The sequence below is a fragment of the Nematolebias whitei genome, chromosome 15 (assembly GCF_014905685.2).
Source record: "Nematolebias whitei isolate Nwh7 chromosome 15, NemWhi1, whole genome shotgun sequence".
Classification (NCBI taxonomy): Eukaryota; Metazoa; Chordata; class Actinopteri; order Cyprinodontiformes; family Rivulidae; genus Nematolebias; species Nematolebias whitei.
In genome coordinates, this window is record NC_056512.1 from 2942781 (window position 1) to 2955839 (window position 13059).

The 13059-nt window shown below is 40.1% G+C and overlaps 1 protein-coding gene across 1 annotated transcript in view; it reads right to left on the bottom strand.

Annotated features, from left to right (window-relative positions):
* The window catches only part of rcn3 (reticulocalbin 3, EF-hand calcium binding domain), a 166812-nt gene that overhangs the window by 91211 nt on the left and 62542 nt on the right, over positions 1-13059 (bottom strand). Inside the window, exon 4 of the mRNA XM_037689300.1 lies at positions 2168-2275. Within this exon, the coding sequence (XP_037545228.1) occupies positions 2168-2275 (108 nt within the window). The remainder of the gene's footprint in view (positions 1-2167; positions 2276-13059) is intronic.

A 13059-nucleotide genomic window follows, 5' to 3' on the forward strand; every position in this document is an offset into this window, starting at 1 on the left:
TGCATGAGAATAAAAATCATTACTCAGTTAATAAAATTGATTAGTTCACTGCAACATCTAAAATGGTTTGAACTAAGACACTTTGATTATCAACATTTGTAAAATAGTAATGATAATAAAAAGAGAGTGTTCTTTTCACTTGAATCTTCAAGAAAGAAAGTCTCAGGATGGGTGAACCTGTATTTATGGATTCAAATACATGAAATGACAGCTTCTGTCCCACAAGGTTCTTAAGGTCAAGAGTTTTGACCTTAGACTTAGTTTTGACGTAGGCCTAGTCCACTACATGATTCATGACATCACTTAAGCCCCACCTACTGAGAGAAAAAACTGTTGATTATTGGACGACACTTCCAGCTTCGCACTGTGTAAGATATTAGACTGAAACTTTGTTCGCTAACTGTTGATTCCACATGACATGTTGAAAAGCATAAAGGAAGTGCTTGTCAAACATTCGCAATAAAACAGGAAGTCACCATAACTCCTGTCTGGAAGGACAGATTGCACGTATACTTGTAAAACCTGCAGCTGGACCAGTAACGAGATGGATGGAAGGCCATGTTGAAGATTCGGGAAATGCGCCCCATGGTGAACGCGTGCAGGATTGGCACAAGAGCATTCACAATGGCGACTGGGTGGACTAACTGGAGCTCCCGCGGTCGCCGAAAGGCTGGAGCGGCGCTTTGCTGCGAGGGCCTCCAATGTTGCTTGCAGCTTTATTTTTATTTTTGGAACTGCGCCTGCACTTTAGTTTTTGTGGTGGATTTTGTTCATCTATATTTTGTGCAGACTTTTTCAGTCTGAAGTCAGAAGGGTCATTTTTATTTTTATACTTTGAGACTGAATACTAAATAAAGTAATTGCAGTAAAATGAACCCTTGTTTGTTTGTTGTTGTTGTTTTTATATAATACTGCGATGCAACAAGTTCATTTTGTCAAATCAATAACTATGATTTCTGTTTTTTTTTGTTATATCATGAAATTTATCGTTATCGTCAGAATGCTCTGAAACATCACGATATTATAATTGGGCCATATTGCCCACCCCTAGTAGTATTAAAGCGAGCCCTGCTGTTCCCACCATGAGAAACGTCCTGTCTGCAGATTTTGCAAGTTTCTGCTTGATCATCGTTGTTTTCCAAAGAAAAGTGTTCCCACACCGCGGACATGCTTGCATAGTGTTGTATCTTGACGGCATTGTAAAGCGTGATGATGCTGAAAACTGATGCGAAAACTGGATCGGCCCGATCACGTGACTAAATCCAATTCTACCCGATTCTCAAAAAATGGCCATATCAGCAACCGATACCGAGTATCTGATCGGGACATCCCTAGTCTCCATCATCGAGTTCAACCTTGCTGTGAGGAGGAAACACCATCAGCAGCATCAGAGGATGCAGGTGAAGAAGCTCAATCACACCCATCCTCCCTCGCCCAGAAATCCTACTGGTTGTAGCTGGAGTTGCGGTGGAATGCAGTGTACGTAACAGATGTGCCGTCAGCTTTGTGTGGGCATGATGAGATTGTAGAACAAGCATGAGGTCAGTGTGGCCAGCTTTTACATTCTCCCAGACTGAGCTGAGCCCCACGCCATAGATATGTTGCTGCCCCAATAATAAACCCCCACCGCCTCACCCTGCCACACTTACCACTGCCCTGGAGACCTCCATCAGACCCTGCAAAGACCATGCACATTCTGGCTGACTTTAACATCACAGTGGGATCTTCATCCAGTGCAACACAGTTCCATATGACATTGGTGAGGGAAGGGTCATCTTAAACCAGGTATACTTCACCCTCACCTGGAAGCCCCCTGCTGCCATATGCAGCTGTTCATCCAGATTCTGGTTGTGTCATTTCTCCGCTTCATCAAGTTCAAGATTCTTTGTCATTCGCATCACACGTGGTGCATGAAGTAGAACAAAATTGTGTACTCAAGGTCCCAGTTACACCCAACAATAACAAAAATACAAAGTATAAAAAGAGTATATAAGGATTTAAGATATACGCTAAATGAACGTTAAACAATACGCTAAAAGGTCTAAGATATGCGCTAAACACTAATAATGTAAAATAATATGGGATATTAAACAGCAGCCCGATGCAGCTCATGTTTTTGTTTCAACATTCAAGCTTTACTATAACACAAATTGTTTTGACTGATCACCTTATCAGTGTCTGTCTCATGGATCAGGTGTTTGGCCTCATTGTCTGCATGGTCCACTTCTCCTGGTAAAACCCATTGAGCCACTTCAGCAGCATCTAGGAAGCTGTCCTGCACAGAACACAAGACAGACAAATGCAGTTTTTTGGTTTATTTATATAGCACCAAGTCACAACAGAAGTTGTCTAAGTGAATGTACAAACACATTCACATACATTATAAAAGACAAATAGTAAAGTTATCTAAGGAAGCCAGCAGACTCGTTGAATCTTCATTTCATCATAGTCACCTATCCTGAGCAAGAACAAAGGAGACAGTGGCAAGGAAAAACTCAAGATTCAGAGTACTGGTTCAAGCACTGAACCCTGAGGAACTCCATGACTAACTTGGCATATGAAGAAGATTCATTATTTACATTTACAAACTGGAATCTATCAAATAAATAGGATTATCTCATTTTAGAGTTGTTCCTGTAATCCATATATCATATTCAAGACTTTGTAGCAGAATATTGCATAGTGCTTTTTGAATACATACATTCTTATATGTTAGCAGACTATCTTTCCAAGTTAAATAAAATTCTTCAACATTAGTAGAGCGCCATTTTCTCTCCTGGTTTCTAGATGCTGCTTTAAAGTACGTAACTCAGAATTGAACCAAGGAGCCAGTTTCCTCTGACTGATTACTTTCTTTTTCAGTGGAGCAATTTTATCAAGTGAAGTTTGCATTGAAGTTGTAAGATGATCAACTAGATGATCTAAGTCTCTGATCTCTGATGCATTACTCTGCAAGACAGAGGAAAACATTGATGGAAGAGATTGTTTAAATTTGGTTACAGCATTTTCTGATAAGCACCTGCTGAGATGAAATTTACTCTCAGTGACTGTGTAGTCATTTAATGTAAACTCAAAGGTTATTAAAAAATGGTTGGACAGAACAGGATTTTGAGGAACTATTACCAAGTCCTTAATCTCTACACCATAGGTCAGAACCAGGTCAAGATAAGACAACAGAACTTTAATGATCCTGCAAAAAATTGTTGGAGTGTGATGATAATGAGTAGATGTGTAGCTGTTTAGAGTAAAACCAATTGACAATTGGCTGAGGCTGAGTGGTTAGAGCAGTCGTCCTCCAATGCAAGAGTTGGGGGGTCAAATCCACCAGCAGTCACATGCCAAAGTGTCCCTGGGCAAGACACTGAACCTCTCGTTGCCTCCAATGTGTGTCCCATCAGTGTATGAATGTGATGAAGCACTGATTAGTCTCTTTAGAATGATTTGTTCAATTATCTTTGTACAGATCTAGTAGAGTGCTGTATGTATGTATGTGCTGTTCTAGAATTGTGCCGCTCCAGGTGGCTGCATGTTGGAGCAGCTCTGTTACTTTCATTCTGAGATTTTGCTTTTGGAAACTTTAATTCCACTTTTTGGGATGTAAATCACATTTTTTGGATGATTGTTTCCTCTGGTATCAGATGCTGTGCAGCTGGAAGGATTTTTACTGAAACTTTTTTAGTTTTGGACATTTGTTATGATGCGTAACCATGGCAACAAGGCAGTTTTCTACAACCAACAGCAGCTGATTAACATCTCAAAAGCTCAAATAATATCTCAACTACAGCCCCAAATCTCAAATGAGTTGAAAAGGATGTTCTGTGGACGCATTCTCATCTACCTGCCAGCTGTGCTCAAGTGCCTGACCACTGAGATCCTGGAACTAGAAGGAAACACGGCTCATGACAGTGGAAGGACAGGATCATCACTCGGCACCTACAGTTGGCTGTCCGCAGCGATGAGGAGCTTGGCAGACTGCTGGGAGGAGTGGCCATCGCTCTGGGAGGAGTTCTGTCCAGCATTCAGGCGGTCCTACAGCCCGGGGGAACCGAGAGGCCAGCCGAGTCTGGGTGGACGGATCGGACGGCATCTGCAGCCAGTTTCTTAGGATCCACTGTGGGATGGACCTTTACAAGAGATCCTTCCTGTCTACAGCATCAGTATCTATAACATCTCTTAATGAAATGAGGATAACGAGTTACAACAACAAATAATTTCCCTCTGGGATTAATAAAGTATTTCTGCATTGAATTGTATGAATGGGTAAATGAGGCACAGATTGTTGTAAAGTGCTTTGAGTATCTTTATAAGATAGAAAGGTGGTATATAAGTGCAGTCCACATACCATTTATCAATACTATTAAATTATTAAAGGCTATGCTTAAGCTATCACTTTCAACATCCACATGAATATTGAAATCACCCATTATGATGATTTTATCAGTATTTAATAGTAAGTCAGTTAAGAATTCTGAGAATTCAGACATAAACTGAGAGTAAGCTCCTGGTGGACGATATATAACAACTAGTAAAAGTGGCTTTTCTGATTTCCATTTTGGATGAGAAAGACTGAGGGACAGTGATTCAAAAGAATCATAACTAATAACTGGTTTGGCATTAATCAATAATCCTGACTGAAAAATAGAAGCTACTCCTCCACCTCGGCCACTTGTTCTAGGAACATGAACATTTAAATAATTAACAGGAGTGGATTCATTTATTGTTTGTTTTTTTAAATAAGATTTTTATAATTTATTTTTCTAGAGCTGATGTTTGATTTATTTAACCCTTGTGTTGTCTTATCGGTCAAAAGTGACCCACTACCATGTTTAACTGTAGAAAATTTTCCAACTTGAAATTTTATGACTTTTCCTAAAGGACCCCATCATTAGAAAAAGTGACACTTTGTTTTTGTTTCCATGTGTGCTGTACACCACTGGGGTACAAAGATTGTCTTATGGGTCATTTTGACCTGTGAATTATTAAAGCATTTAAACACCAGAAAAAGTTCAAAGGCCACACACACACACACACACACAAGAAACTGGAACTTGCATTTGACCTGTACTCTAGATCTGCAGCTATGCCTGGAATATGCAAATGTACACAGGGCAGCTGCCGAGTGGAGCACCTGAGAAGAACCTGGGGGTGCAGGTTGTGCTTGAATTGACAATTGGACTGAGGGGGCACAATGTCATGTGACCAATTTTTCACCTCCTATGAACTCGGCCAGCAGTTCCCGAAAAGGAAGATGACCACGGTTGGAACTGTTTCAAAGAATAATCCTGAACTTCCCCATGCATTCATTATTCTAGAATTGCGCCGCTCAAGGTGGCTGCATGTTGGAGCAGCTCTGTTACTTTCATTCTGAGATTTTGCTTTTGGAAACTTTAATTCCTCTTTTTCTGGATGTAAATCACAATTTTTTTGGATGATTGTTTCCTCTGGTATCAGATGCTGTGCAGCTGGAAGGATTTTTACTGAAACTTTTTTTTAGTTTTGGACATTTGTTATGATGCGTAACCATGGCAACAAGGCAGTTTTCTACAACCAACAGCAGCTGATTAACATCTCAAAAGCTGAAACAATATCTCAACTATGGCCCCAACTCTCAAATGAGTTGAAAAGGATGTTCTATGGACGCATTCTCATCTACCTGCCAGCTGTGCTCGAGTGCCTGACCACTGAGATCCTGGAACTAGCAGGAAACATGGCTCATGACAGCAGAAGAACAGGATCGTCCCTCGGCACCTACAGTTGGCTGTCCGCAGCGACGAGGAGCTCGGCAGACTTCTGGGAGGAGTGGCCATCGCTCTGGGAGGAGTTCTGCCCAGCATTCGGGCTGTCCTACAGCCCGGGGGAACCGAGAGGCCAGCCGAGTCTGGGTGGACGGATCGGACGGCATCTGCAGCCAGTTTCTTAGGATCCACTGTGAGATGGACCTTTACAAGTGATCCTTCCTGTTTACAGCCATCAGTATCTATAACATCTCTTAATGAAATGAGGATAACGAGTTACAACAACAAAATAAATTTCCCTCTGGGATTAATAAAGTATTTTTGAATTGAATTGAATGCGCTCCTCGCAACAAGAGGCAGAGCGGTCTTCTCATCAACGTTTGCCTTCGCTCCCACCACCACTCGTTTTTTATCTTCCAAAAAGGAACAAGAACGTGGCCCTGCTGAGCACACTGCACAAGACAGCTGAAATCAGTGATCATGAGGACAAGAAGCCAGCCATCATCCTCGACAATAACTGTAGTAAAGGAGGCATGGACAACCTCGATAAGATTATTGGAACATACAGCTGCAGAAGGATGGCTGCACGCTGGCCCCTGGTCATCTTCCATAACATCATTGATGTATCCTCATATAATGCCTTTGTGATGTGGCAGGAGATCAACCAGACCTGGATGTCAGGGAAGACAATCAAGAGAAGGATGTTCCTTGAGCAGTTGAGAAAGGCTCTTGTCACCCCGTGCATTGAGAGAAGAGAGTGCCTGCCCCTCACAGAAGCCTCTGCAGCAATTGTGGGAGCTGAACCTTGTCCTGGTCCACCTGAGGCTGCAGCTGGGTCAGTCAAAAGAAAAAAAGTGTCAGTTCTGTCCCTGGAAGAAGGACTGAAAGACAAAAGCTGTGTGCTGCACATGTGAGAAATAAATCTGCAAAGCCCATTCTCACGTTGCACATACTGTCCTGCATGTGCTAAATAGAGTCGATGTTGAAAACTGTTAACAAAATCAAGCAACAATTTGTTGTTTTGTTGTGTTATGAGAGTATTTTTATAATTTACTTCCTAAGGGTGCATTCACACCAGCCCTGTTTAGTCCGCTTTAATCGAACTCTAGTTCGTTTTCCTAGAAAGTCCGGTTCGTTTGGGGAGGTGTGAACGCACCATTGAACTCTGTCACGGAACAAAAATGCGAACTCTGGCCCGGGCTAAAACCTAGGTCTCGGTCCGGTAGAAGAGAACTCCAGCGCGGTTCCAGTACAGTGTGAATGTAAACAGACCGGGCCCCGCTCCACAGGGTAAACAAACACGCATTGCTCTTACCTCATATGGAGCCGTCAGCTGCCTTGTGTAGAAAAACAACATTCTCCATGGTCTTCTGTCTCATCTTCTGCTCATGCTGAGTCCATTTTTGAAACATGACAAAATATAACTCCTAAAACTGCCAAAATTTGAAGCCACTTCGTTTTCATTTTTATTTACAGAAGAAGAAGAAGACGTGTCTTCAGAGGTTTTTGTGTAGTTTCTTTCAGTAGTTCTTGGTGCAGCGCCCCCACAGGCGAGCGGGGGAATAGGTTGGTTCAACAGGTTGACTCGACTGCACAGTGTAGTGTGAATGCAAACTCACCAGCTCAAATGTAACAAAAGGTCATGAATATTGGTCCCCAACCGAACCGAGTCTACCGGACTATCTGGTGTGAAAACGACCTAAAAAATATAAAAGAATAAACTGTTGACAAAAAGTTCCAGATTGTTGACTGTTTTTCCCCTTTCAATATAATGAAGTCAGAAGTCATCACTTCACATTTATACAATAGCAATAGTAAACCTTTACTGTATAAAAGAAAACTGTAATGACAGTTGGTTTGTGGTAAAAAAAAAAGTGTAATACTGTTCACTAGTGATTGTCTTTTTGTATTCTGTAACAAAAATACATGATAAAAATGAATTAAATTGAGTTTAATTAATAACAGGTTGTTTCATCATGCAAAATAGATTGTGGATTTAAAATTCAATTAAGCTGCTTTATCTGCGAGCGAGACTTCGCAGGAGGGGCAGAAGAGCCGGAGCGCTCGTGCATCTCCGGAGGCGCGGTACACGCACGCCTTTACCTGGGATATTTCTCTCCAACATCCGTTCCCTCTACAATAAAATGGACGAGATAGCGCTGCTGATGAGAAGGAACAGCGATTTTTCCTCCTCCTGTGTGCTGTGCTTCACTGAGACATGGCTCAGCGAGCAGACCCCGGACTCCGCGCTCCATCTCGAGGGTTTCCAGCTCCTCCGCGCTGACAGACAGCGGGAACTTTCCGGAGGAAAGAAAAAAGGCGGAGGAGTCTCTTTCTTTATCAACAACGCCTGGTGCTCCGACGTGACAGTGATCTCCCAGCACTGCTCTCCTTCTCTGGAATATTTATTCATAAACTGCAAACCGTTCTATTCTACACGTGAGTTCACTTCATTCATTCTGGCCGCTGTTTACATCCCACCGTGCGCGGACGTGCACGAGGCTGAGCGCGCGCTCGCGGACCAGATTATGAGTGTAGAGCACTTTTCCGAACTCTCTTGTTATTTTCCTTGGAGATTTTAACAAAGCAAACCTCAGGCATGAACTACCTAAATATAAACAGTTTATTAAATGCCCGACCAGAGAAGAAAACACGCTGGATCACTGTTACACCACAGTGAGCGGTGCTTATCGCGCTGTGCCTCGTGCTGCCCTGGGTCTCTCAGATCATGAGATGATTCACCTCATACCTGCATACAGACAGAGACTGAAGCTCTCAAAACCTGTGGTGAGGACATCCAAAAAGTGGACCAGTGAAGCTGTGGAGGGGCTACGCACGTGTTTGGACACCACAGACTGGGACCTGTTCAGGGCTTCTACAGACAGTCTAGACGAATACACAAACACTGTGACATCATATATACATTTCTGTGAGGACAGCATCATCCCATCACGCTCCAGAGTCATTTTCAATAATGATAAACCCTGGTTCACATCCAAACTAAGACAGCTTCGTCAGCAGAAGGAGGCTGCTTTCAGAGAGGGGGACAGAGACAACTATAGACAACTATAACAGTTTAATGACATCAATATAACTAATGGAGGTCTCTCTATTATTCACTTTAACAGTAGAAGTTTAAATGCAAATATATCCAAAATAATAGATTATTTAAAACAGCTAAACAGAACCTTTACAATAATAGCACTGTCGGAGACGTGGCTCAACGATGAAAACACAACTTATGTTCACATGGAAGGGTATGAATTATATCATGTGAACAGAAGCAACAAAAGAGGTGGTGGAGTGGCTCTATTCGTTAAAAATGAAATAAAATGTAAATTAATTAATGAAATGTCAATAGTTGTTGATAATATCATGGAAATAATAACAATAGAAATAATAAACAAGAATGATAAAAACATATTAATAAGTTGTGTATATCGATCTCCAGGATCAAATATAGAAATATTCACTGATAAAATGGTACAACTATTGGACAAGAGTTTTAATAAAAACATTTTTTTGTGTGGAGACTTTAATATTGACCTGGGAAATAAAACAGATTCAAATAACATCAGTACATTTACAAATTCATTGTATAGTTTAAATCTTTATCCGTTAATATCAAAACCAACAAGAATTACAACTCATAGTGCTACAATAATCGATAATATTTTCACAAATGTAACAAATGGGGATGTGATGGGAGGTATTTTAATGAGTGATTTGAGTGATCACTTACCAGTTTTCATGATTTATAAAAATGATCAAAGCATTACAAAAGAAATTACAATTAAGGAAAAAACAATAAACACATCAAAAAAAGCAATGGACAAATTAAAAGATGATTTACATAAACAAAGCTGGAAAGACGTGTATGTTGATGATGTGAACAGATCATATGATGAGTTTATGAATATTTTAGGAGCTCTGTATGAAAAGAATTGTGTGCAAAATAATTGTACAAAGAGAAATGTTGTTGACCAACCATGGATGACGAAAGGGTTGAGAAATGCTTGTAAAAAAAAGAATTATTTGTTTACATGTTTCTTGAAATTGAGAACACAAGAGGCTGAAGAGAAATATAAGAAGTATAAAAATAAATTAGTAGGGATTATAAGGAAACACAAGAAGGAATATTATAGTGATTTATTAAATAAAAGCAATGGTGATATGAAAGCAACATGGCAAGTAATAAATAGTGTTCTGAAAAGTCATAAAGCAAAAACAGGTATTTCACAATATTTTTTGAAGGATGACTATGAAATCCATGATGAAAATGAAATTGTAAATGGATTTAATCATCATTTTGTGAACGTTGGATCAAGCCTTGCAGCTAAAATACCAAAAGTAGACAATAATGTGAACCATTCAGTTATAGGTTGTGACAACAGTATTTTTCTTAATGGAACTGACAAAGAAGAAATAATGAATGTTGTAAAAAATCTTACAGATAAGAGATCAAAAGACTGGGTGGACATGGATATGATGTTTGTAAAGGACATAATGAGTTATGTTATCGAGCCGTTTACATATATTTGTAATTTATCATTTTCAAAAGGAATATTTCCAGACAATATGAAAGTAGCAAAGGTAGTTCCTCTCTTTAAAAATGGTGATAAATGTGTGTTCAATAATTATAGATCAATATCCTTAATACCACAATTCTCAAAAATTCTAGAAAAACTGTTTGTGACCAGATTAGATAAATTTATTACTAAACAAAACATTCTAAGTAGCAGTCAGTATGGGTTTAGAGCAAAAAACTCTACATCAATGGCTCTCATGGAAATAATAGAACAAATAACTACTGCTGTCGATCAAAAACAGTATTGTGTTAGTATTTTTGTTGATTTAAAAAAAGCATTTGATACTATTGACCACACTATTCTCCTTGAAAAATTAAATAAATATGGTATAAGAGGACCAGCATTACACTGGGTATCTAGCTATTTAAAAGATAGGAAACAGTTTGTACAAATAAATGGTGTAAGATCTGACTTGTGCAATATCACTTGTGGAGTTCCTCAAGGCTCTGTACTTGGACCAAAGTTATTTATTTTATATGTGAATGACTTAGTGAATGTATCAGGACTCCTCAAATGTGTCCTTTTTGCAGATGACACCACATTTTTTTGTTTGGGTAAAGATGTAAAACGGATGTTGGAACTGATGAAGACAGAATTTGATAAAATACAAACTTGGTTTAAAATTAATAAATTATCATTAAATTTAGATAAAACTAAATACATGATATTTAGTAACAAAAAGAAAACTGTTGACGATCCATTTAAAATTGAGGGTGTTGAGATTTGTAGAGTTAATGAGATGAAATTTTTGGGTGTAATCATTGATGAACAGCTCACATGGAAAAATCACATCAATTCTGTAAGAACAAAAATATCTAAATCTATTGCAGTACTATACAAAGTCAGGGAATTATTAAATGATAAAGCTCTGTACATGTTGTATAACACAATCATTGTTCCACATTTAATCTATTGCATTGATGTTTGGGGGAAAGCGTGTAAAACATTTACAAAACCTATTTTTATTTTACAGAAAAGAGCTGTAAGAATCATCACCAGAAAGCATTACAGTCACCCATCAAGCACATTATTTTATCAACTGAAGTTACTGAAGTTTCATGATTTGGTAGATTATAGTATTTTATCAGTTATGTATAGGGCTCAAAATAACACATTACCATTAAATATCCAAAGAAATTTTGTTAAAAGACAAAGTTGTTACAATCTTAAGGGGATAGAAATATTTGTCAAACCAAAATTCAGAACTAGTCTGAAGGGAAGGTCTACCTCAATCCAAGGAGTTGGATTGTGGAATGGTCTAGAGAATGATGTAAAAAATGTCAAGTCAATGTGTACATTTAAGAAAAAGATCAAATCTAGATTGTTAAAAAAGTATATATGAAGTAGCTTAGTGTGTGTTTTTTATTAGAATTAGAAAAATTAGAAAGTTATTCATTTTGTTCTGTTACTTGAAAATTAATATGTCTGAAATAATTGTTTGAAAAAAGGGGCAGATATAATAAGATTTTTTCTTCTTTCTGCTGCCTTTCATTTTAAATTTTTTTTGTATCTTTTTATATATTGTTATGGAATTGTTTTGTACTTTTTTTAAAATGAATAAACTTCATACCATAGACGTGCGAAGTATGGATTCAGCAGGGAGGTGTCGAAGGCTAAATCCAGGTACAACACACGGCTGGAACAACAGTTCTCTGCAAACGACTCTGCCTCTGTCTGGACTGGGCTGAAAGAGATAACTAACTACAAGCCCAGAGCACCTCATTCTACAGACAATCTCAAACTGGCAAACGATCTGAACGACTTCTATTCACGCTTTGAAGTCATGGACTCACATTCCTCCATCCTCCACACCAACCCCAGCTCAACTGGTTTAACCACTTGGGACTGCCCTCGACAACCCCCTGCTATCTCTGTACAAGAGGATGAAGTAAGGAGGCTTTTTAAAAGGCTGAACACACATAAGGCTGCAGGCCCAGACCTTGTGTCACCCTCCACGCTGAGACATTGTGCTGGAGAGTTGGCTTCGGTCGTCACAGGGATCTTCAACTCTTCTCTGGAGTCATGCCACGTCCCAGCCAGTTTCGAGTCCTCCATCATCGTCCCTGTCCCCAAGAAGCCATGTGTCACAGGACTACAGACCTGTAGCTCTCACGTCTGTAGTCATGAAAACCTTTGAACATTTGGTTTTATCTTACCTCAAGTCCATCACCAACCCCCTCCTGGACCCCCTGCAGTTTGCCTACAGGGCCAGCAGGTCTGTAGATGACGCAATAAACCTGGCTCTCCACTTCATCCTGCAGCACCTGGACTCCCCAGGAACCTACGCCAGGATCCTGTTCGTGGACTTCAGCTCTGCATTTAACACCATCCTCCCTGCTCTGCTCCAAGACAAGCTCTCCCTGCTCCATGTACCTGACTCCACCTGCAGGTGGATCACAGACTTCCTGACAGACCAGAGTCAGTGCGTGCGGCTGGGGAGAGCTGTCTCGGACACTCAAGACTGTAAGCACAGGATCTCCACAGGGCTGTGTGCTTTCCCCCTGCTTTTCTCCCTATACACCAACTGCTGCACCTCCAGCCACGACTCTGTGAAACTTAAGTTTGCAGATGACACCACCCTCATCGGGCTCATCTCGGATGGTGATGAGTCTGCATACAGGAGGGAGGTGGACCTGCTGGTGACCTGGTGCAGCAGCAACAACCTGGAACTCAATGCCCAGAAGACAGTGGAGATGATTGTGGATTTCAGGAAAGCCACAGCCCCTCTGCCCCCC